At 36.0% G+C, this 26,204-nt stretch overlaps 2 protein-coding genes and 3 long non-coding RNA genes across 7 annotated transcripts in view; 3 read left to right on the top strand and 2 right to left on the bottom strand.

Annotated features, from left to right (window-relative positions):
- On the top strand, window positions 1-17,998 carry LOC125860347 (cytochrome P450 71A4-like). 3 transcript variants are annotated; one of them, XM_049540288.1, is made up of 4 exons: window positions 1-903; window positions 1,403-1,596; window positions 3,997-4,267; window positions 17,793-17,998. In XM_049540288.1, exons 1-4 carry the CDS (start codon window positions 1-3, stop codon window positions 17,928-17,930), a joined length of 1,506 nt encoding a protein of 501 aa, XP_049396245.1. In that variant the 3' UTR covers window positions 17,931-17,998. The 3 variants fall into 3 exon arrangements, with proteins under 3 accessions (XP_049396245.1, XP_049396244.1, XP_049396243.1); XM_049540287.1 differs by lacking the exon at window positions 17,793-17,998 and having other exon boundaries at window positions 3,997-4,536; XM_049540286.1 differs by lacking the exons at window positions 3,997-4,267; window positions 17,793-17,998 and having other exon boundaries at window positions 1,403-2,014.
- Window positions 2,496-25,906, top strand: LOC125860348 (cytochrome P450 71A3-like). The gene is made up of 3 exons (XM_049540289.1): window positions 2,496-3,577; window positions 17,328-17,459; window positions 25,256-25,906. Exons 1-3 carry the CDS (start codon window positions 2,684-2,686, stop codon window positions 25,733-25,735), a joined length of 1,506 nt encoding a protein of 501 aa, XP_049396246.1. The 5' UTR covers window positions 2,496-2,683; the 3' UTR covers window positions 25,736-25,906.
- LOC125860360 (uncharacterized) lies at window positions 11,692-14,551 on the bottom strand. The gene is made up of 3 exons (XR_007445845.1): window positions 14,428-14,551; window positions 12,096-12,164; window positions 11,692-12,019 (listed from the first exon to the last, which is right to left on the bottom strand). It is a non-coding gene; the product is annotated as an uncharacterized LOC125860360 (long non-coding RNA).
- LOC125860362 (uncharacterized) lies at window positions 21,898-23,980 on the top strand. Its single transcript, XR_007445846.1, has 3 exons — window positions 21,898-22,031; window positions 22,492-22,568; window positions 23,794-23,980. It is a non-coding gene; the product is annotated as an uncharacterized LOC125860362 (long non-coding RNA).
- LOC125860363 (uncharacterized) overlaps window positions 25,202-26,204 on the bottom strand; it is a 2,561-nt gene continuing 1,558 nt past the window's right edge. The window contains exon 2 of the long non-coding RNA XR_007445847.1: window positions 25,202-25,391. This is a non-coding gene — a long non-coding RNA (uncharacterized LOC125860363). The remainder of the gene's footprint in view (window positions 25,392-26,204) is intronic.

The raw sequence follows: 26,204 nt of genomic DNA on the forward strand, positions 1-26,204 counted from the left end.
ATGGAGTTTCCTTGGTATTTTGTACTTGTTCCTCTGCTTGTTTTCATTTTCGTTCTTCATAACTGCTTATTTACCACTTTTAATGATAACAAAAAATTACCACCATCTCCAAGAAAGCTCCCAATCATAGGAAATTTGCATCAGCTTGGGTTGCATCCTCACCGTTCTCTCCATAAACTATCGAAAAAATATGGTCCAGTCATGCTACTTCACTTGGGGAGTAAGCCAGTTCTTGTTGCTTCCTCTGTTGATGCTGCTCGCGATATCTTGAGAACTCATGATCTCGTATGGTCAACTAGACCAAAATCTAGCATCACTAATGGACTCCTTTATGGATCCAAAGGTGTGGCCTTTAGTACTTATAGTGAATACTGGAGACAAGTTAGAAGTGTCATCGTGCTTCACCTTCTCAGCAACAAAAGAGTCCAATCTTTTCGTGATATCAGAGTAGAAGAAACATCGAACATGATTGAAAAAATCAGGCAAGGTGGTGATTCTTCGAATTCAGTGATAGATATGAGAGATGTTTTAAGTTGTATGACTAATAACGTAATCAGTAGAGTGACCATAGGAAGGACATACAATGAAGGGGAAAGTGGAATAGCTGTTAAGGCTCTCTTACAAGAACTTCTTGCACTTATAGGTACTTTTAACATTGGTGAGTATATTCCATGGCTTATATGGCTCAATAAAATCAATGGTCTGGACAGCAGAGTGAAGAAAGTAGCTAAAGATTTGGATGCATTTCTAGACAGCGTGATTGAAGAACGTGTGATTAGAAACAACAAAGGAGAATATAGTGCGGGTGAAGCTAAAGATTTCGTGGATGTTTTGCTGGAAATTCAGAATGGAAAGGAAACTGGTTTTCCTCTTCAAAGGGATTCATTGAAAGCTATTCTCTTGGTAATTTAGCATTTTTCTTATTCCCTCCTTGGCATGTCTTGTTTCAATTGTTTTTTTAATCACTTGGATATAATTTGTACTAATATATTGATTCATAGTTCAAATTTTAAAACTTGGGACTTAAAATTTTATAATGCGAAACTTAAGTAAACGTACACTTTGGCAATCTAGTTTACCAACATGGCTAAAGTATGTACTTCCTAGTACCTATATACTTCAATTGCATATCTGTGTATAGGTATATATCCTATATGTATATGTTGTATAATGTATCTACTATATATACACTACTTACATATTTTGTAATTTTCCCTATTATTTTGCCAATTAGTTTGAATTCTATAATATCTGTGATTTATTTTCATTTACTTTATATTAAAATCTAAAATTTATAAATTTGTGATTTATGTATAAGTGTTAAGGCCTTTTTGAAAAGTAATTAACCCACCCCGAGTAATAATGGAGCTCATAAACTAGTTTTTAATCTGTTAATGTAAAGGACTCGTTTATTGCTGGCGTGGATTCAATATATACAACTTTAGAGTGGATAATGATAGAGCTTTTGAGGAATCCAAGAGCCATGGAGAAATTACAGAATGAAGTGCGAGGATTAGTCCAAGGGAAAGCAGAGATAACAGAAGATGACTTAGGAAATATGCAGTATCTGAAAGCAGTGATCAAAGAGACTCTCAGGTTTAATCCACCGTTTCCAATACCAATTCCCCGAGAATCAATGGAAGACGTAAAATTACTAGACTATGACATACCTGCTAAAACTCAAGTTCTTATTAATGTTTGGGCAATCGGAAGAGACCCATTATTATGGGATGAACCAGAGGAGTACCGGCCTGAGAGATTCTTGAATAGTGATATTGATTTCAGAGGACTAAACTTTGAGTTGATTCCATTCGGAGCTGGCAGGAGGGGTTGCCCAGGAATTACTTTTGCTATTGTGATAATTGAGCTAGCATTAGCAAGGCTTGTGCACAAATTCAATTTTGCATTACCACAAGGAATGAAAAAAGAGGATTTGGATATGAGTGAATGCACTGGCATCTCCATCCGCAGGAAATTACCTTTATTAGCAGTGGCAACTCCGTGCGGTAGTTAGTTTTTTTTCCTCCTACCATTTCTTATTATGTCATAAAATATAATAAGTACTAAACTACTAATAATTCGAAACCCATTGGAAAGGGCATTGCAAGAGAATTCACTGTATGTAAGAAGTGTACTGGTTGCCTCCTTTTTTCTTAGGTGTTTTGTATATCTCTTTTATGTTCTCGAATGCAAGATTTCTTATTTTAACATGTTCCACAGATAACATTGATAAGCCAAAAACTTCAAGCTATTCTACACTACAATTTGCATTGCTTCCCTTAAAAAAGAAAGAGTTGAATGTCAAAAAAATCCTATCTTTAACGTTCCTAGTGACTTTGTTATATATTTTCAATGACTTCATCTGATGTTTTGAAAGTAATTAAATATTTTGTAGTATAAAAAGGAGAGGACAAAATAGAAGATGTAGTGAACTTAATTGCATCCTATGCAAATGAAATTTGTGGTTAAAGATCGAATGGTTATCTTTGTGTGAACTATACAAAAATTTGTGTTTAAAGTTGGTACTAGTCAAGCATGAAAATCAATAGCCTCCTTTAGTTTGTGTGGTGAAGCTTATCCTTTAACGTTATACACAAATTAAAAATAAGGAGATATTTTATACTAGTTATTCCATTTATACACTCAATTCTACATTTCCTAGTTGACAAAAAACAAAGTAACAATGGATCTTACATGGTATGCTCTTCTAATTCCTCTGTTTTTCTTCCTTCATAAATGCTTCTTTTCTACTTCAAATAAGTTACCACCATCTCCAACAAAGCTTCCAATCATAGGCAATCTCCATCAACTCGGATCACTTCCTCACCGCTCTCTGCATAAGCTATCCAAAAAATATGGTCCAGTCATGCTACTTCACTTTGGCAGTAAGCCAGTGATTGTTGCTTCCTCTGTAGATGCTGCTCGCAATATCATGAAAACACACGATCTCGTTTGGTCAAATAGACCTAAATCTAGCATCGCTGATAGATTCTTTTATGGCTCTAAGGATGTGGCCTTTAGTCCCTATGGTGAATACTGGAGACAAATTAAAAGTGTCACCGTGCTTCACCTTCTCAGCAACAAAAGAGTCCAATCTTATCGTGATATCAGAGAAGAAGAGACATCGAATATGATTGTAAAAATCAGACAAGAGTGTGATTCTAATTCTTCGAGTTCAGTGATAGATTTAAGAGATTGTTTATGTTCTCTCACCAATAACATAGTTAGCAGAGTGGCCTTAGGGAGGAAATATAATGAAGAAGGACAAGGAGGAATGAATGCTAAGGTCACTCTAGAAGAATTTGGTGAACTTTTGGGTACTTTTAGCATTGGGGATTACATTCCATGGCTTGAATGGGTCAATAAAATCAGTGGTTTGGACAACAAAGTGGAGAAAGTAGCTAAAGAGTTGGATACATTTTTGGAGAGTGTGATTGAAGAACACGTTAGTAGGAAAAACAGAGGAGAGTACAGCATGGGTGAAGCTAAAGACTTTGTAGACGTTTTGTTGGAAATTCAGAATGGAAAGGAAACTGGATTTCTTCTTCAAAGGGATTCATTGAAACCTATCATCTTGGTAATGAATCATCTCTCATACTATTTATTCCCTCCTTGGCGAGTTTTTTTTTTTTAAAAAAAATTTCGGAGCATTTGATTATAATTTGTACTACTGTATGGCTTCATCGTTAAAAACTTGGTGATTTTGAATATTAAGTATTAATTATGCTTCCACTGTCATATACGCCTAATCCAGCTTAACAATTTTAGTTTTTTCTTGTGTGTTTCTTTTTTTAATGCGTAGGATAGCTTTGCTGCTGGTGTGGATACAACATATACAGCTTTAGAGTGGATAATGACAGAGCTTTTAAGGCATCCAAGAGTGATGAAAAAATTAGAAGATGAAGTGCGAGAATTAGGGCAAGGGAAAACAGAGATAACAGAGGATGACTTAAGAAATATGCTCTATCTTAAAGCAGTTATCAAAGAGACTCTCAGGCTTCATCCACCAATTCCACTACTAATTCCTCGAGAATCAACAGAAGACATTGAATTACTTGGCTATCACATACCTGCAAAAACTCAAGTTATTATCAACGCATGGGCAATTGGAAGAGACCCGTTGTCATGGGATGATCCAGAGGAGTACCGACCAGAGAGATTCTTAAATAGTAATATTGATATAAAAGGATTAAACTTTGAGTTGATTCCGTTTGGAGCAGGGAGAAGGGGCTGCCCAGGAACTGTTTTTGCTATTGTGGTAATTGAGGTAGCATTAGCAAGACTTGTGCACAAGTTCAATTTCTCATTACCAAAACCGGAGGAGTTGGATATGACCGAAGCCAGTGGTATCACTATTCGTAGGAAATCACCTCTGCTAGCATTGGCAACTCCATACTCTAGTTATTATTAGGACCTTTTGTTTCTCTCCATGACACTATTTTATTTCCCTAGCTAGTAGTTCTCACCTTTTTTTCTCCTTTAGTAAGTCGAACCTATATACTTTTATATATATTATGCAGATCACAAACTCCCTTTCTTAGGTGTTTTATACATCGGTCGAAAAGTTAAAAGCTATTTCATACGTATTCATCTTAAGTAAACGCATAAATTGAAAGAAGGAGAGTATTAATTAGGTCTTCTCCCTTTTGAGTGTTTTTGTACAACTCTTTTATTTATGCAAGATTTCTTATTTTAACATGTTTCCCATATAACATAGTTGATTTCTCAAATAACTACCTAGTTAATAGAAATTATTGAAAGAAAAATACTTCTCTTTAATTTGTCGTAATAGAATATTCATCATTTCATTGCGCCTAACTCTAAATAACTTAATTCAACGCCAATATAGATAGAAGATAGAAAACTGTAGATGAATGGCTGAAAAAATCAAATCGTGTAACATTAATATGCCAAAGACTTCAAGCTATAGTATATGTAGAACCAAATGATATGTGTTACTTTTCTGATACGCTAGCTAAATACCCATCTTGCCGTTTGATACTTAACTATCCAACTGGTTCAAAATATCTATTAAATTGGATCCATCCATAAGTTGTGTTAATTAGCCCGTTAGCTAGCTGTTCATAAACTTGCATTGTCCGCTTGATCTTTAATCCTGACATTTAGGGGTTTTTTGGTAGTTGAATAAAATAAAGTTATGTGTATATTAATTTGTTAGTTGAAAAAAATTTCTAACTATACAATCTTTTTTACCATATTATCTAACATTTCTTACCATTTGAAAAAATATAAGAATCCCTACTCTCTCCTATTCTCAAATAGATCATTTTACGCGATTCATCGATCGGATGCATTACTTTACACTATGTATCAGGAGGTATACGACGTACCGAGACGTTGCATAATGTATCCGAAACCGAGATGTGATGTATTCGAAATCGAGACGCGATGTATTGGGACATTTTGGGATGTACCTAAATTCCATCAAATTTAAGAGATTTTTGTAATTTGAAAAAGAGTAGGAATAAGATGTAATTAACTTTTACCACTATAGATTTGTGTAAAATTTCCTACATTTAATAAGATGTTTGGTTGAAAATTTAGAAACCAACATAACTTTTTTTAAAAAAATACACTCACTCTGTCTGGTGGTGTTTTATTAATAAAAATATAAATATCCTCAATAGAAATAAGTATAAGCAAGGGGGCTAGGCTAGAAACCAACATAACTAATATATGCGTAAGATAAGGAAATTTATATGTTATTTTAATAGAATAAATATAGAATAATAATATGATAAAATTAGCAACTGTGGGGTCCATCCACATTTAAAGAAAAAAAATCAAGATAGTTCTGGTGACACCTAAGATAGTGCGAGGCTCCATCCAGGGGGGACCCACGTGGTATCCAGGGGTTTACCCGAACCCCCTCGACAAAAAATTGCACGGTATATATAAGGTAAATTTTATGTATTTCTGTAGATATATATATTTTGAACCCTCTCAATAACAAAGAGGAATTGATGGCATAGTGGCAAGTACCCTTGAAATTAAGTTGTATGTCACCGGATCGATTCCTAGTGAAAGCATTTTATATTTTACTTTTTCAATTTTTTTTTTTTAATTTCCAGTTCTGTTTTTCAAGTTGTTTTTTTTTAGTTTTTTTTTTTTACTTTAAAAAATGTGCTAAAAGTTTGGTTTTTGTCACGACCCGAGTCTACACCTTGGACGTGGCCGGCACTCAAGAACCATTGTTGGTTCCCAAGCAAACCCTCATCCTAGCTGACTACAAGCGGAAGACTAACTTAAGCATGCAAAAGCTTAAAACTGAAATAAAAGTTCATAAAACTTAAATACAAACTTTAAATCCAAAGAAAACTCTGTATAATAAAATATATACAACTTGCCATAAAAGGGAAACTTTAGTCTTTAAAACATTTAATAAAATAAATGATACAGACTTCTCAACTATACTGACTATCTATGAAGCCTCTAACTGATAAAGATGGAAGTCGGGACAAGACCCACGACATCTTGACTAAACTGAATAGAAAATGAAATCATCCAGAAACAAGGAGGCTCACCATAGCTAACTCGAACTCCCGGATGTATCAACGAATCTCCTATTGATGATCCTGAATACCTGTGTCTGCATCATGAGAAGATGCAGGCAAAATGGCTCAGTACGTGGAATGTACGAGCATGTAAGAGGAATTCTAAAGCATAAACATAAGCTTGAAACTTGATAAAAAGGAAACATACTTACCTTTTCTCAAACTTACTCAACTCAAGGAATACTCAAGGATATTCAAAACAACTCAAACTTACTCAACTCAAAAGTACTCAAGGATAAGATACTCAACTCAGAGATTAGATATTCGACTCTGGGTACTCAACTCAATATAAAACAACTATACACATGCAATATATGTAAAGATTTATAAAACAGTAAAAACAACTTAGTTTGTTAAAGAAAATGCAATAACAAACTCAACTTAACTTATATAATAAAGTAATATAGTTTCTGTGGGAGTTTCTCTAACCGACAACCATCACTATGAGCCTAAGTGGTGATACAACGTCCTGCCCACGCTGCCAGAATTGTCCTATACTTTACCGTCATATAGAACGCTTAACTTAGTGGATCCACTAGTCTATGCTAAAAACATCTTAAGGCGTCATCTAAAAAGTATGATCTTTTACTACCCATGATGGCTACATGGTTTATGGAGACTTGAGTTATCTGAACTCGCATCTCTATATCAGTGCTCAATACTACTCCCAAAATATACTTAGCTCATATGTTTGTAAAAACAAAACTCTTTCTTTGGTTTGAGATAATTACTCAAAACTTGGCTTAAAAGCTCTCTTGGAAATCATAGTTTTCTCTTTACTGAAAAACTAGCTCAAAGGCTCTTTTGAAATCTCAGTTTCCTTTCTTGTTTAAATGTGAAAACATTTACTCTTTGGGAATACATAGTCCCAATATACTCTTTTGAAGAAATGAACTCAACTCTTTACTCTTTACTCTTTGCTTAACTCAAAACTTAAGTCTTAAAACAAAGTTAAAACGTTTGTAAAAGACTTCTTAGAATATGGTTCATGCCGAATTATGGACGTGAACAACTTAATGCAAGGTTTTCAATAACCAAAAATAGAACTCAAAACTTGGAACTCAAGAACTTTAACAATACTACTCACTTTAAGAATGCTCAACTCAGAGGGTTCATGCGAAATTTATGAGCATGAACTACTCAACTCAAGGACTCAAAGATACTTCTTATCTCATGACTGTTCGACTTATAATGTTCATGCGAAATTATGGGCGTGAACAACTCAACTCATTGACTTCATAGGAAATAAGTAATAGTCTCATGATTAGGAATGTAATCTCAAATGGGTTAGAAACTCAATACTTAAGACTTAGGATCTGAAGATATTTCTCTTCTCATAGATACTCAACTTCTGGAGTTCATGCGAAATTTAATGGCATGAACGACTTGACTCGTAGGTCTACATAACATTATGGAACTCATGATACAACTCTTCTCATTCTCTGAATTACTTCTTCAAAACGTAGTTCAAATCGATAGTTGATCTCAAAGGATTCACAATTGAACTCAAAGGCTTTCTTGAACTCTACTCTTTACTCTCTCTTGAATGTGAATTATGAATTCAAGAGTTTTGGTTCATGATATGAAAGATCTCATGATGACAAAGTAGATTCATGAATACATTCTCCTCATCCTCATACTCACTTGCTCGAGTCTTGAAACAAGTTACTAATAATTGTAGAAGACTCCTAAAAATGACTCTAAGGGACCTTATCAAAAGGTTTGAAAGAACTCTCAAACTTGACTCTCAACTCTACCTTGAATTTGATTTATAAATTCAAGGTTATGATCATGTTAGGAATGATTTTAGGTGTTTAGAAGTAGCTTAGAGTGGTTAAAATCGAAAAGGAGTTAAGGTGCACTTTAAACGAACTCAAACAGGGCAACTGACGACAAACTGGATGGGGCAGGCGACCCTGGCGCTATGGGTGGCGCGGGGTGCCAGCCCCTAAACTTCAGAGGTGGGTTTGGGGCACTCTGGCAGGCGCATCGCGCCAGGCCCCAACCCAGAAAATTCAGCAAGTTTCTTTCTCGTTTTCTCACCCTATTTCGCCTAGAATCGAATGGTTTCTTCCCCAATCACTTAGAATTGATTACTTAACATAAGTACACTCTAATTTACTAAATACATCCCTTAAAACACTCACTTTGATCTCAAGAAATCATCCAAAACCCAACATAACAAGATTTAGAATGAACTTCAAGAACACCTATCAAGAACTCTAATCTTTCAACTTCAAGAATGAAATTTGCGCTGAAAATAACATGTTTGGCGTGTGGGTGAACAAACCCAACACTATGGAAGCTTACATACCTCTTAGGGATTAAAACCATGGCGAAAATCTGCAACAAGACGCAAGAATCTCGACGAACGATTGATCCTCTCCTCTTTTCTCCTCTTTTCTCCTCTTTTCACTTCTTCTTTTCTCTTCTTTTCTCTCAACTAAAACCCTAGGCGTAAACTAGGATTATAAAACTGAACCTAATCAGATTATACCCTTAAAATATTACTAAAAACAAATTAAATCTGATTGGGTAAGGAAAAGACCAAAATACCCCTCTCTATTTTCGGCCAACTTTCCTTAAATGGACAGCCTATCTTCAAAAGGCCATATCTCACACATCCGACCTTGAAACTTAGAAAACTCGGTGGCGTTGGAAAGATAATTCAAAGATATTTCCTGCGGTATCTGGTAGAACACCTAAATCATTCTGAGCTAGGAGTTATGATCGGTTGAAATCAACCCAAAACTCATACTTAGCTTAACTTGCAAATTTTCAGATATTGCTATTTCCAATTTAATTCTTTTTGGAACTCAAGGTGCTACATCCAGTGACCTTAACACTTAAGAAATTTTAATTCCTCGATAAAATCCTACTCACAATGAAGGATGGTTCAAGTCTTAGTTCAAATTTTTTTTTGGAGTATTACAGTTTTAAACCCAAAAGGATTCAAGGTTTCCATTTCTAAAGGCTTATTTACACGTTTATACTTTTATTTTTCGAACCCCCTGAATGAAAATCCTGGATCCACCACTGGCTCCATCAAATTGGTGACACATAAGATAGTGAGTCCTATTTCCTTTCTTTTTCAAACAAATGAATGTAATGATTAACGAACAAGAGAGATAACATATATAAATTTATTTATTTGCATAATACATGAAAATATAATTATATGTAATTTTTTTAAAGTAGGCGTTTGGTCATGCGATGTCATATCACGATATGGAATCGTGAGATGAAATCAGCGTTTGGATATGTGATTTTACGATGATTCCATCTCATGATTCCATATCATGAGATGTGATTCCATATTCTCCAAAAGCCATGATATGGGAATTTCATATCTTGATTCGAGATATTTTTAATACAAAAATTGATCCACAAATTTGTATTTTGTTAAAACAGTCCCACATTTATATCTACTAACCATTTATTTCATATGTAAATAAAATTTATAATCACATTATTACTTTTTAAAATTTATTATTATCACCGACACAATTTATTATTATCACCAACATATATTCACTTTCTGTAAGTTATGGTGGAACTTCAGAACAGAATCATCGATATGGAGTGAGTATATGAAAAATAAATACTGCAAGAATACCCACGCTAATTTGAGTATGTGTAAAACGGGAGGAGGAGGATCACATGTATGGAAAGAAATGTTGCAAGCTAGAGATCTAATTGAGCATCAAATCTTGTGGCACACAAGTAATGGGTCAACATCAGTATGGCATGACAACTGGATTGGTCTAAGAGATCTGTATACTATAACTGGGGAAGATTTTGCATGGGATGATACATATAAAGAAATTGTATAACTAACTCAAGAGGGGAAATGGAATGAGGATGTGTTGAAGGAGATACTTCCACAAGAACTGGTGCATCATATTGTGCAAAATATTCAACCCCCAAGGAGTGAAGCAAGGATTGATGTACCATGTTGGATGTTGGAGACAAGGGGGAATTTCACAGATAAATCATCGTGGCAATATATCAGGCACAAAGAAGAGGAAAATAAAATTTATAAGTGGATATGGACGCCAGGTGTACCTTTTAAAATGACATTCATAATGTGGAGACTATGAAAATTTAAATTTTCAGTGGATGACAAGGTGAGAAGATGGGGGCTGGAAGAGCCATCTAAATGTTGGTGTTGTGAAAGTCCTCAACAAGAAACACTAACTCATGTGTTTCTGAAGTCGGATGCAGCTAACAGGACGTGGTCCTTTAGTTGTTCTTTTGCAGGTCTAAAAATGGAGGGACTCTCATTGACAGAAGTGATAATGTTGTGGTGGAGGACTGATATAAGGAAGAATATGAAAGCAGTTTATAAAGTAATACCTAGCTTTGTAATATGGGAACTACGGAGGAAAAAAATAGAATGAAGCATGAAGGAAAGAAAACAACAATAGCTAGAATCATCCACAATGTTTCTAGGAATATATACATGTTGATAAAAATGAGAAAACCTAGCATGAATTTTCCTATTAACTGGCATAATATGGTGGAGCACTTGCAGCACCACAGTCTTAGAATGAAGGTCAAGAAGATACTATAGGAATTCCCACCCAAAGATTGGGTAAAGTATAATACAGATGGAGCATCAAGGGGAAATTTGGGATTCAGTTCATATGCATTTTGTGTATGGAATGAACAAAATGATCATCTAAGGATCTTGTCTGGACGGAGATGTGTCTTTCCTATAATTCCTATTCCTATCCTTTCATTCCCTCTTTTGGTCTATATGCATTTCAGGAAATTCATACGCTCCACGGGGAGATATTGAATATGCAGAAGGGGCATGCATAGATAATACCACTAACACAGTTGCAGAAGCAAAGGCTATACTACAGGCAAACAAACATAGCAAACAGACACAAAACAATTGAATTATTATAGATTAAATACTATTATATAAAGTGCTAGAGGGTGAATGGGCATGTCCATGGTTAATTACAGACATGGTAGCAGAGAGCAAAACATGCTTACAAGGTAAATAAGTCATCTTTCAGCATATTCCAAGGGAGGGCAATAAACTGGCAGATCACTGTGCCAACAGAGCAATAGATAAAGGAAATTTCTCCCTTACAGACGGTAATAACATGGAGATAGAAGGGATAACATGGAGATAGAAGGGAGAAAGATAGTTAACAATGACAAGCGACTATGTCTATATTTAAAAGTATCACTGCTAAAGGGATAGGGGCAGCCAAGGCTACAACATGAATTTTTTCACGAAGCATAATATTTACAAAAGCCTTCAAGGCAGCAAAAAAGTGAAATGCTATCTAGATACTACAATAGCCAGCAAAAAAGGACTCGAATGGGAGGATCTGGAGGCAAGATGGAACAATTTAAAATGGAGGAGTATGTTTCATCATCAACGAAGGGTGGAAGTAGAGAGCTCCATGCACTCTGTCACAAACCACCTACAGGAAAGCACAAATCAGAATGCAGGAAAAGAAAGCTAAAAGGGACGACATTGGAAAATAGGGAAAATCATACCAAATGAGGAGATACTCCTACAATAGCCAATATCTAACAAAAAGTAGCAATATTGTCAACCCATGGAACCTAAGAACCCAGCTGGAAAACAAGGAGATCATCAGTAGCAAGAGGGAACAACAACATACCCAGTGAAATCCCACTAGGTGGGGTCTGGGGAGGGTAGATTGTACGCAGACCTTGCCACTACCTCGTAGGGGTAGAGAGGCTGTTTCCGAGAGACCCTCATCTCAAGTACATCAAATCCAAGTAAAAGGCGAGGAAAACAATGTATAAAACATAGAATCCAATAAGAAAGAAAGTATATAATCAACAAAGGAGACAGTAACATCCAAAGAACAATGCGATAAGTGAAACGCAGTAAACAACAAAAGGCTGTAGGTAACACAGACAGGAACTGCAAGTGCAAGGCTAGGACTACTACAAACACTAACAACCCATACCCTCTCAAGGGAGGACAACACGCTAGCCCTACTAACCTTCAACTTTAATACGCGACCTCCACTCCTTCCTATCTAGAGTCATGTCTTCGGTAATGCGAAGCTGAGCCAAGTCTTGTCTAATCACCTCTCCCCAATACTTCTTAGGCCTACCTCTACCCCTCCGCGTACCATCTACAACCAGCCCCTCACACCTCCTCACTGGGGCGTCTGCGCATCGTCTCTTCACATGTCCAAACCATCTCAGTCTCGCTTCCCTCAGCTTATCTACCACAGAGGCCACTCCTACCTTCTCCCGGATAACTTCATTTCTAATCTTATCACTCCTAGTGTGCCCACACATCCATCTCAACATCCTCATCTCCGCAACATGAATTTTCTGGACATGTGAGTTCTTGACTGGCCAACACTCCGCTCCATACAACAAGGCCGGTCTAACTACCACTCTGTAAAACTTACCTTTAAGTCTAGGTGGAATTTTTTTATCACACAAGACTCCACAGGCAAGCCTCCATTTCATCCAAGCAACCCCAATGCGATGTGTGACATCATCGTCGATGTCGCCACTCCCTTGAATTACAGACCCAAGATACTTAAAACTTTATTTCTTGGGGATGATCTGTGTGGCTAGTCTCACATCCACATCTGCCTCATCTAACGCATCACTGAATTTGCACCCTAAATATTCTGTTTTAGTCCTACTCAACCTGAACCCTTTGGACTCCAGCGTTTGTCTCCACACCTCCAACCTCGCACTAACTCTGTCCCGCGTCTCATCAATCAGTATTATGTCATCCGCAAATAACATACACCATGAGACCCTCTCCTGAATAGACCGCGTCAACTCATCCATCACCAAAGCAAATAGAAATGGGCTAAGGACTGATCCTTGGTGCAGCCCCATCTCAACTGGGAAATGTTCCGAGTCACCTCCAACCGTTCTAACCCGAGTCTTGGCTCCACTGTACATGTCCTTTATCGCCCTAATATAAATCATCGGGACACCTTTAGCCTCCAAGCACCTCCAGAGGACATTCCTCGGTACTTTGTCATAGGCCTTTTCAAGGTCAATGAACACCATATGTAGGTCTCTCTTCCGTTCTCTATATTTTTCTACCAGTCTTCGCATAAGATGAATGGCTTCGGTAGTCGACCGTCCCGGCATGAATCCAAACTGATTCTCAGAAATGGATACCCCTCTTCTCACCCTTATCTCCACCACTCTCTCCCAAATCTTCATAGTATGGCTTAGTAATTTGATACCCCTGTAGTTGTTACTCCACCCCCATTCATCAGGCATCTTTGCTGTCTTGAAAATAACATTAAACAGCCCAGTCAACCACTCTATACCTGCCTTGTCCGTGTTCTTCCAAAAATCCACCGGAATCTCATCGGGTCCGGTTGCTTTTCCCCTACTCATCCTACTAATAGCACGTATAACCTCCTCGATCCTAAAACACCTGCAGTACCCAAAGTCCCGAAGACTTTTAGAGTGCGCCAAATCACCCAACACAATGTCTCCGCCCCCTTTTTCATTTAAAAGTTTGTGAAAGTATCTTCGCCATCTTTGCTTAATGGAGGTCTCATCCACCAATACTTTGCCTTCCTCATCCTTGATACACTTCACCTGGTCCAAGTCACGAGCCTTCATCTCTCTTGCTTTTGCGAGCCTATACAATTTCTTCTCCCCCCCTTTGTCCCCCAGCTCGACATACAATCGTTCGAAAGCTGCCATCTTAGCCTTCGTAACTGCTAACTTAGCTTCTGTCTTTGTCGTCTTATAAACTTTCTTAAGCGTCCGCTTCTCTTCCTCGTCTACGCACTCCACCAACTTTGTGTATGCGGCCTTCTTCGCAAGAGGGAAACGAGAAATAAAAATCTCGATTACTTACTCTTGTTAGATGTAACAGAGGTCAAGGAGGCCAATATCATCACAATGATTATCCAAAGCAAGAGAAGATGCAGTTGATGAAGAGTGAAGATAGAGACAGAGGAGCGGAAAAAGGGGAAATGAAAGGGGAACGATTAGGAAACCCTACATACAAGGATATATACGTCGATCTAGAAAAGAGAATAGGCTAGTAATTGATGTTTATTTATTTACTTTTCAGTATTTGGTTAGTGTTGGGTTGGGCCATGCCCACGGAAGTGAATGGAGGTGTAATTACTAATTCATTTCAGTATTAATAAAAGCCCATATTTTACCAAAATAAAATAAAATAGTCACTTTAATTCACATCAAGCGATTGTTGAGTAATGAATTTGTTCTCTTCATTTACTCCAACACATAATTTATTACTTTTACCATTTTGTATTTAATACAACTCAAAGTAACAATGTTGGTTTGTCTTCTCGGTCACATGATCGAGAAATGCAAGTTCAACGTGAGGAAATTGTCCGTACTATGTGGGAGGACTATATTAAAGACTAGTACACTATAATTTATGTTCAATTTTTTTATTGAATTAAAGTTAGATGAAACAGTTACTTAAGTGGAGAACAAATAACTTTGTAATAATTTATCATGCGATTTTATAAATTTTTATTTATTTGGTAAGATTGAATAAACAATTGGGCTATTTTAATAGTTTTACAACTTATGAAATTTTTATGTTTATGAGAAAATATACAACACACAAATTTCGTATCGCATGTCCAAACAAAACTTCAATTTCATCTCATGACCAAAGGGCCCTAAGTCATTGTATTTGTGCAGTTATCTTTCCTTGTCAAAGTTTAACATTTTGAGTTTTCATATATTTCGCATAAGATAAAAAGATATTTTCATCATTAAAGACAATTCAAATTTTGACCTTTTGTATTGCATTACCACAATGAAAAGAAGAAAAGTGAAAAAAAATGAGAAGTTATTCATTAATGAACCTTATTTTAGTATATAAAATCATCAATAAGAAAAATGTTTATACATAACTAAGAGTGCAGCAAATTAATATGTACCATAAAAAGTTCAACTTTATATTTATGCAATTATAGTTTTTAAAAATGCATTTAAATAATCCTCTTGATTCGTTTTTTTTTTTCAATTATTTTTTGCTTAATACCAGACTAATAATCAAATATGTCAATTTTTACATGTAAAATCAGAACCAAATCAAATTAGTCAAATCTTTTAAAATGTAAAACATAACAAAATCAAAATAAAAAAAATGGAGTTTTTACTTTGATTTTATTTGATTTTTTGTGAAGTCCTTAACTTTATCACTTGTTAAAAAAAATCTATCAACATAAAAATATTATTCCATCCATTCCAATTGGAGGGAATATTGGAAGAAGTTTTTTTTTTTTTTATAAATGATTAATTCTTATAGTTTTACTCTGAAAAAGAAAATCATGACAATTAAAGATGAATGGAAAGAGTATTTTGATTAAATTGACTAACAAAGACACCCCTTCTTCCTGGTACATAAAATTATGAAGCTCAATTTTTACATACTTTTATTTATAACATTTATTACAACAGTTAAATGAAAAGTTCAAACGCCAAATGTCAGTATACATAGGGATCCCACCTCAATTTTTACAACCAATGTTCAGACAAATACAGTATAGTGAGGTCCAAGGAAACAATAATTAACCAAGAAAGAAAGAACAAAAAAGTTGCTATGTGGTGATTGTCTCCTTTAGTTTATGTGGTGAAGCTTTTCTGAATATATGTGAATTGTGATTATATTATATTACATATATCTACACTCAATTCCCATTTTCTCCTAATTGCTAAATTAAATAAATGGAGTTCCCTTGGTATTCCATTGTTGTTCCTCTGTTTGTCTTCATTTTTTTTCTTCATAACTGCTTATTTACCACTTCTAATAATAACAAAAAATTACCACCCTCTCCAACAAAGCTTCCAATCATAGGCAATCTCCATCAACTTGGATCGCTTCCTCATCGTTCTCTCCATCAACTATCCAAAAAATATGGCCCTGTCATGCTACTTCACTTTGGCAGTAAGCCAGTGATAGTTGCTTCCTCTGTTGATGCTGCTCGCGATATCATGAAAACTCACGATCTCGTCTGCTCAAATAGACCTAAATCTAGTATTGCTGAAAGACTCTTTTATGGCTCTAAAGATGTGGCCTTTAGTCCCTACGGTGAATACTGGAGACAAATTAAAAGTGTCTCCGTGCTTCACCTTCTCAGCAACAAAAGAGTCCAATCTTATCGTGATATCAGAGAAGAAGAGACATCGAAAATGATTGTAAAAATCAGACAAGAGTGTGATTCTAATTTTTCGAGTTCAGTGATAGATTTAAGAGATTGTTTATGTTCTCTCACCAATAACATAGTTAGCAGAGTGGCCTTAGGGAGGAAATATAATGAAGAAGGACAAGGAGGAATGAATGCTAAGGTCACTCTACATGAATTTGGTGAACTTTTGGGTACTTTTAGCATTGGGGATTACATTCCATGGTTTGAATGGATCAATAAAATCAACGGTTTGGACAACAAAGTGGAGAAAGTAGCTAAAGAGTTGGATACATTTTTGGAGAGTGTGATTGAAGAACACGTTAGTAGGAAAAACAAAGGAGAATACAGCACGGGTGAAGCTAAAGACTTTGTAGACGTTTTGTTGGAAATTCAGAATGGGAAGGAAACTGGATTTCTTCTTCAAAGGGATTCATTGAAAGCTATCATCTTGGTAATTAAGCATCTCTCATACTATTTATTCCCTCCTTGGCGTGTTTTTTTTTTTTTTTTCTTTCGAAGCATTTGTACTACTATATTGTTTCATTGTTAAAAAATAGTTTGTTTGTTTTTTTTTAATGCGTAGGATATATTTGCAGCTGGTACGGATACAACGTATACAGCTTTAGAGTGGATAATGACAGAGCTTTTGAGGCATCCAAGAGCCATGGAAAAATTACAGAATGAAGTGAGAGGATTATCCCAAGGGAAAGCAGAGGTAACAGAGGACGACTTAGGAAATATGCAGTATTTGAAAGCAGTGATCAAAGAAACTTTCAGGCTTCATCCACCGGATCCACTACTAGTTCCTCGAGAATCAACAGAAGACATTAAATTACTTGGTTATCACATACCTGCAAAAACTCAAGTTATTATTGATGCTTGGACAATCGGAAGAGATCCATTATCATGGGAAAATCCAGAGGATTACCTACCAGAGAGGTTCTTAGATAGTAATATTGATTTGAAAGGATTAAACTTTGAGTTGATTCCGTTTGGAGCAGGCAGAAGGGGCTGCCCAGGAATTGCTTTTGCTATTGTGGTAATTGAGCTAGCATTAGCAAGGCTTGTGCACAAGTTCAATTTCTCATTACCGGAGGAGTTGGATATGACCGAAGCCAGTGGTGTCACTATTCGTAGGAAATCACCTCTGCTAGCAGTGGCAACTCCATGCTCTACTTATTATTAGGACCTTTTTTTTCTCTTCATTTATACTTTATTTCCCCTCGGCAGGAGTTGCCGCATGCTTTTCTTTTATCTCGCTTTATATTATAGTTTAAAAATTTCTTATTTTAACATGTTTAGCTTATAACATAGTAGTTTTCTGAGATAACTATCCAGTTAATAGAAATTATTGAAAGAAAATAACTTCTCTTTAGTTTGTCGTAATAGAAGATTCATTACGCCTAACTCGAAATAACTTAATTCGACATCAAGATCGACAGAGAATAGAAAACTGTAGATAAGTGGCTGAAAAAATCGCCTAAGTATTGTGAGTGACTCTGTAGGTAAGATGGCAAAAATAAATAAAATTATTTTTCTATTACAAATTAAAAAAGAAAATTGACTTTCATTTCTAATAATTCTATTAGTTGAGTGGCTGAAAAATCAAATCGTGTAACATTAATATGCCAAAGAAATCAAGCTATAGTACATGTAGGACCAAAATATGTGTTATTTTTCTGATACGCTACCTAATAACGCCGTTTGATATTTAACTATCCAACTTGTTCGAAATATCTATTAAATTGGATCCATCCATAAGATGTGTTAATTAGCCCTTAGCTAGCTGTTCATTAGGGATCCGGCTCCCCTCCATTATCCCCTCCCTCTATTTCGTCAAGTGCACGTCTAGATTAGAGACATGTGTCATATTTAAAGTTTAAAGGTCAAAATTATATCATATGAACAAATATCATAACCATAGTTAAGTCAACTAATTTTAGAAAACTACTCTCCAAATTTGATAAGGATTACAATATATTCTATACAAAATTTGATATTTATTAATATCATTAATTTCATATTATATTTTTGTATTTAAATATTAAATTGTAAATTTTTAGTTTTAAACCAATTATTTTTAAATGATAAAAGATTGCTATTCTGAGTTCTTTTGATTACTTCTGATCAATTTCAATGTTCTCATTTTTTTTGGATCATTTTTCAGCTTATTTAATTCTACTAAATAATTGCTAGAACAGAAAATGATTTTTTTTGTTTATTGCTACAGTACATTTTTCAAAATAAAAATATAATTAAATAATTGGAGTGGATTAGTAAGATAAATAAAATAGATATCTTCATATTTCTTATAAAAATAGTTTAAAACAAAATTAGATTTCAACAAAATTTAATGAAAAAAATATATTTAAATTGATTGGTTGACTTTTTAAGTAAAATATAAATAGTTGAGTGACTTTATAAGTGAAATATCAATAGTTGAGTGACTTTTGAGTTATAATCATTAATTTCATATTATATTTTGGTATTTAAATATTAAATTGTAAATTAAAAATATAAGATGAAATTAAAGATATTAATAAATATCAAATTTTGTATGGAATATATTGTAATTCTTACCAAATTTGGAGAGTAGTTTTCTAAAATTAGTTGACTTAACTATGGTTATGATATTTGTTAATATAATATAATCTTGACATTTAAACTTTAAATATGACACATGTCTCTAGTCTAGACGTGCACTTGACGAAATGAAAGGAAGAGGTAATGGAGGGGAGCCGGATCCGTTCAGTAGCTTGCATTGTCCTCTTGATCTTTAATCCACATTTAGGAGTTGTTGGTAGTTGAATAAAATAAAGTTATTTATATATTAATTCTCGTATAACATAATTATATGACGTTTGCTAGATAGAAAATACGTTATTCATGTATAAAATTAAGAAATAAATTTACCTAACTATACATCTTTTTTTTTTTTACTATATTATCAAAAATTACCTACCATTTGAAAAAATGACAAGAATCATACTCTCTCCTATTCTCGAATAAATCACTTTATGCGATGTATATGTCAGATACATCACTTTACATGATGTATTAGGAAGTAGGCGACGTATCGAGACGTTGAGTAAATTGGGACGCGATGTATTAGGACGTTTTGGGATGTATTCGAATTCCACCAAATTTAAGAGATTTTTGTAATTTAAAAAATAGTAGAAATATGATGTAGTTAGCTTTTACCACTATAAATTTATGTAAAATTTCCTAAAATTATATAAGATGTTTGGTTGAAAATTCAGAAACCGACATAACTAATATAAGTATAAAATAAGGAAATTTATATGTTATTTTATGCGGAATAAAATACTAGAATAATAATATGATCAAAGGAGCAACTGTGGGGTCCATCAATATTTAAAGAAAAAAATAATCAAGATAGTACTGGTGACACATAAGATAGTACAAGGCTCCATCAAATTGGTGACACATAAGATGGTGAGTCCCATTTCCTTTCTTTTTCAAATGATTGTAAATGAACAAGAGAGATAAAATGACTAATTTTTATAGTTTGACTCTGAAAAAGAAAATCACGACAATTAAAGATATACGAAGAGAGTATTTTGTTTAAATTGACTAACAAATACATTCCTTCTTCTTGGTACACAAAATTCTTAAGCTCAATTTTTACATACTTTTATTTAAAACAATTAAACGAAGTTTAAACGTAAAATGTCAATATACATATGTAACCCACCTAACTTTAACAATCAATGTTCAGACAAATACAGTATAGTGAGGTCCAAGGAAACAATAATTAACCAAGGAAAAAAGAAAAAAATATTAGTTATGTGGTGATTGTCTCCTTTAGTTTATGTGGTGAAGCTTTTCTGAATATATGTGCTTATATTATATTACATATATCTACACTCAATTTCCAATTTCTCATAATTGCTAAATTAAAAAAATGGAGTTCCATTGGTATTCTGTTGTTGTTCCTCTGTTTGTCTTCATTTTTTTTCTTCATAACTGCTTATTTACCACTTTTAATAATACTAACAAAAAATTACCACCATCTCCAAGAAAGCTCCCAATCATAGGAAATTTGCATCAACTTGGGTTGCATCCTCACCGTTCTCTCCATGAACTATCAAAAAGATATGGTGCAGTCATGCTACTTCACTTGGGCAGTAAGCCAGTTCTTGTTGCTTCCTCTGTCGATGTTGTTCGCGATATCTTGAAAACTCATGATCTCGTATGGTCAACCAGACCAAAATCTAGCATCGCTGATGGACTCCTTTATGGATCCAAAGGCGTGGCCTTTAGTAATTATAGTGAATACTGGAGACAAATTAGAAGTGTCATGGTGCTTCAGCTTCTCAGCAACAAAAGAGTCCAATCTTATCGTTGTGTGAGAGAAGAAGAAATATCAAACATGATTGATAAAATTAGGCAACAGTGTGATTCAGTGATAGACTTGAGAGATGTTTTGTAATGACCCTATTGGTCATTTTTGTGTCTTGCCTTCTGTGTGTCGTTTAGAGCGTTCCTATAGCGACCCCAATTCATTTACGACTTGCCGGGACTGACAGTTCGGTCACCTGGTCGTTCGTTTGGTCTTGGTGTGAGTTTTTGTGTTTTGGAGCTTATGAACCTTGAACGATCATTTTCGATCAAAAGTTCAAGAAGATGACATCGGAATCCAGTTCTGACGATTTCATCAGCTCCGGAAGGGTCATTTTAAGCTAGTAGCATGGTCGACATGACTCCTGAGGTTTTCAGTGTGAGTCAGTGTGATTAGGCGTTTTAGCCTTTGAATTTTGGCTTAAGTTTGACTTTGGTCAACATTTTGAGTAAACGCGCTCGGATGAGAATTCCGTCAGTGCGGTTAGCTCCGGAATGTTGAGTTTGGTCTAGATTGACCCTTCTTTTGTGTCCCGAGGTTTCTGATTTCTTTCCGAGCTTTTTGTGGGTTTTGACTTAAAATGGCCTTTGGAATTGGGACCCACTTTTTATCGAAATGACCTCTGATGAAAATTTCGACTGCGCCGTTGAGTCTGGAATATTGAATTTGGTATGGTTGCATATCTCGTTTGCGTGCACGGGGTTCCGAACGAGATCGGAGCACCCCGTCGGAGTTAAAGTTTTGGAAATTGTTGCAGATTTTCTGCAATAAATGCAGAAAATCAGCAACATTTCCCAAAACTTCAAACTCTCTTAACTCTCTCATCTTTTGTCCGATTTGGGCGATTCAAAAGGCAAAGTTGTGAGATTTTTCGAGGGCAACGCGTTGGTGAGCTCGGATAGTGGTTTGGGGTTCCCGTTTGAGGTAAATTCGCGATAAAACCTGACTGCTGTACTGTTTTCGAGTCCTTGTTTTTGGAATTTTTGTTTTGGTCATATCTCACTCATTTTAGCTCGGTTTTGGGTGATTCGAAGTCCCACATGTTGAGAATTGTCGTGACTTCGTTGTAGAGTGTTTAAAGAGTGCTGGGCACCTTTTGATTTTCGTTTATTTCGATTTTGGACTGCTGCAGTAGGGTTTCTATTAGTTGTTTAAAGTGGGTTTTCTTGCTTGTTGGTTTTTGCTGTGTTTTAAGCCTCGGATTGTGTTCCATTTTGGAACACAAGTTTGGAGTGTTGTTTAGGGTCTCTTGACGGAGTCAAATTTGGACAGTTCGGTGCGGGTCCCACGATTCCCGTTTTGACTCCAAAATTGACCCGTCTCCGTTTGTTATGATTTTGGTGTCTAAATGACCATAGTAACGTTGTGACTCTATTTTTGATAGCGGGGCAGCGTTTTGAGACTGTTCGGAAAGGGAAAGCTCCGGTAAAGTGATTTGGAGAGCGCACGGTTGGCCTTAAGGTAGGCTACGGCTTTCCTTTATTTTAGACTGAGCTTAATTGTGTAAAAACATGTCGATTGGAGTGAATTGGGGGTGGATACTAGTTTACTACCTTACTTTGATTAGATACCTTATGTTATGATCGATTGGCCACATTTCGGGTATAGTATCATGTTATCCGGTTTAGTAGAGTTGCATGTCTATGTGCTAAATGTTATTGTATGCTTTGTATTGTATGCCTTAGTCTAGGTTAGGCTAGCATTGCCTTAGACTTATGACCCGTGTGGGCTGGATAGCCTTGACTTTCTGCCGACGTCGTTCGGATGACTTAGCTCCTTGTAGACTGGAATAGCAGACTTGAGTCTGATAGTTTGAGCCTTAGATTAGGCGTTATCGCTACTTGTTGCACTTCTGTATCTTCTCCCTCGTATTCTGCGGTTCCGGCGCATTCTCAAAGGTTTGGTGCATCACTCGAGGCGTGGGATTGAGATAGTCTAGGCTTGGAGCCTTTTATGTAATATCTTAGAGTGGGCGGCGTTCCACGGTGGTTGTTTTTGGATTGAATCCTATTGGAGATACCATCACCCCCGGGGTCGTTCTTTCTAGCTGGGCTGGGAACGTATCGCTGGCTGGGTAGACTCGGTGATATCGGCGATCGCCCCCGGGCCTCTCTTTCTAGCTGGGCTGGGAGTGTGCTGCTGGCTGGGTGTCCCCGGGTCGCTCTTTCTAGCTGGGCTGGGAGCTGACTGCATGGTAGGACGACTCGTGATATCTACCTCACTCACGGGTCCCTCTTTCTAGCTGGGCTGGGAGCGGACTGTTTGGTTGGGTGCCCCCTAGGGTCACTCTTTCTAGCTGGGCTGGGAGTGCACTGCTGGTTGGGTGGAGTCTGATGGATTATCTTAGTTACTTTGGGCTGGTAGCCTAATTTTTCTTCTTTCTCAGTAGACTTAGCTTTTCCGTGTACCTGTCGGGCTTATGGGGGTTCGTTCAGGTTTTATTTGAGCTTGTGCACGAGTGTACCTTCTGGGTTTATGGGGGCCCAGTTAGGTTTAGTCTAGTTGTACTTAGTTTGTTTCTGGTATGCTCGTGTGCTTCATTTTCTTATCCGCTTTGACCTCTCTGTGTCTAGATTCTATCCTTTCTTATTGTTTTTACCCTTTTTGCTCAGTCGGCCTATGATGCCTACTGAGTACCTGTTGTGTTGGTACTCATGCTACGCTCTGCATCTATTTCTTGATGCAGGTCCCAGTACCAGTTACCAGCGGTGATTAGTTCCAGCCTCCTTTTGCAGTTGTGATTCGGAGACGAGGGCGAGCACTTGGCGTTTTGGGGTTTGTTCTGTCTCCTTCTTTTGATTTAGCTAGTCTTGTTGCCTTTGAGACACGCTCTGTTGTGGTCCACTTTTGGGACTTGTACTCTTTATTAGATAGCTCTGTAATAGTGACTTCCAGGTTCTGGGAGGGATTTCTGTATATATTTATTTTGGGTTGCTTCCGCTTTGTTATCCTTGTTTAGATTATTATTTTCGCTAGTTTCTGCCCTTTTGCTCATTGCTTGATGTTCTGGGTTACGGGTTGGCTTACCTACTAGTAGGGTATAGTAGGTGCCATCATGACTCGAGAAATCGGGTCGTGACATGTTTTAAGTTGTATGACTAATAACATAATCAGCAGAGTGACCATAGGAAGAACATACAATGAAGGGGAAACTGGAATAGCTGTTAAGGCTCTCTTACAAGAACTTCTTGCACTTTTAGGTACTTTTAACATTGGTGAGTGTATTCCGTGGCTTAAATGGGTCAATAAAATTAATGGTCTTGACAACAGAGTGAAGAAAGTAGCTAAAGATTTGGATGCATTTCTAGACAGCGTGATTGAAGAACATGTGATTAGAAACAACAAAGGAGAATATACTACTGCGGGTGAAGCTAAAGATTTCGTGGATGTTTTGCTGGAAATTCAGAATGGAAACGAAACTTGCTTTCCTCTTCAAAGGGATTCATTGAAAGCTATTCTCTTGGTAATTTATTATCATCTCTCTTACTGTTACTTATTCCCTCCTTGGTATGTCTTGTTTTAATTTTTGTTTTAAGCACTCGGATATAATTCGTACTAATATACTGATTCATTGAAAGCTATTCTCTTGGTAATTTATTACCATCTCTCTTACTGTTACTTATTCCCTCCTTGGTATGTTTTGTTTTAATTTTTGTTTTAAGCACTCAGATATAATTCGTACTAATATACTGATTCATAGTTCAAATTTTAAAACTTGGGACTAAAATTTTTATAATGGGAACACTTTGGCAATCTAGTTTACCAACATGGCTAAAGTATATACTTCCTAGTACCTATATACTTCAATTGTATATCTGTGTATAGGTATATATCCTATATGTATATTTTGTATAATGTATCTGCTATATATACACTACTTACATATCTTATAATTTTCCCTATTATTTTGCCAATTAGTTTGAATTCTATAACCTCTTTGATTTATTGATCCACCCGGAGTAATAACGGAGCTCATAAAGTTGTTTTTAATTATGTGTGTTTCTGTTAATGCAAAGGACTCGTTTATTGCTGGTGTGGATTCAATATATACAACTTTAGAGTGGATAATGATAGAGCTTTTGAGGAATCCAAGAGCCATGGAGAAATTACAAAATGAAGTGAGAGGATTAGCCCAAGGGAAAGCAGAGATAACAGAGGACGACTTAGGAAATATGCAATATCTGAAAGCAGTGATCAAAGAGACTCTCAGGCTTAATCCACCGTTTCCAATACCAGTTCCTCGAGAATCAATGGAAGACGTAAAATTACTAGACTATGACATACCTGCTAAAACTCAAGTCCTTATTAATGTTTGGGCAATGGGAAGAGACCCATTGTCATGGGATGATCCAGAGGAATACCGACCTGAGAGATTCTTGAATAGTGATATTGATTTCAGAGGACTAAACTTTGAGTTAATTCCATTCGGAGCTGGCAGGAGGGGTTGCCCGGGAATTCCTTTTGCTAGTGTGATAATTGAGCTAGCATTAGCAAGGCTTGTGCACAAATTCAATTTTGCATTACCACAAGGAATGAAAAAGGAGGATTTGGATATGAGTGAATGCACTGGCATCTCCATTCACAGGAAATTGCCTTTACTAGCAGTGGCAACTCCGTGCGGTATTTAGTTTTTTTTCTTTCAATTTCTTATAATGTCATAAAATATACTAGTAAATAAGTACTAAACTACTTAATAGTTAATAATTTGAAACCCATTGAAATGGGCAGTGGAAGAGAATTTCAGAATTCACTGTATGTAAGAAGTGTACTGGTTGACTCCTTTTTTCTTGGGTGTTTTGTATATCTCTTTTATGTTCTCAAATGCAAATGACCTAGTTGATGATTAGGGTTTACAAGAGCTAAATAAACTTTGCATTCTCTAGAGAGAAACACGCTCTGCCTCTCCTAAAGATATCTAGGTCGTGGAAACATGTGAATATTACAGTGCCATATATAGGGGTAGAGTTGTAGTGAAATAAGAAAGAAAAAGTCAAGAAATAGGAGGACCAAACCCAGTTGTGGCATGTCAAGGAAATAATAGTCATGTGCTAAAATACTTTGCTTATGAAGATTGTTCTTCTTGCCTAGCAAACCAAA

Source organism: Solanum stenotomum, chromosome 3, assembly GCF_019186545.1.
Source record: "Solanum stenotomum isolate F172 chromosome 3, ASM1918654v1, whole genome shotgun sequence".
NCBI lineage: Eukaryota > Viridiplantae > Streptophyta > Magnoliopsida > Solanales > Solanaceae > Solanum > Solanum stenotomum.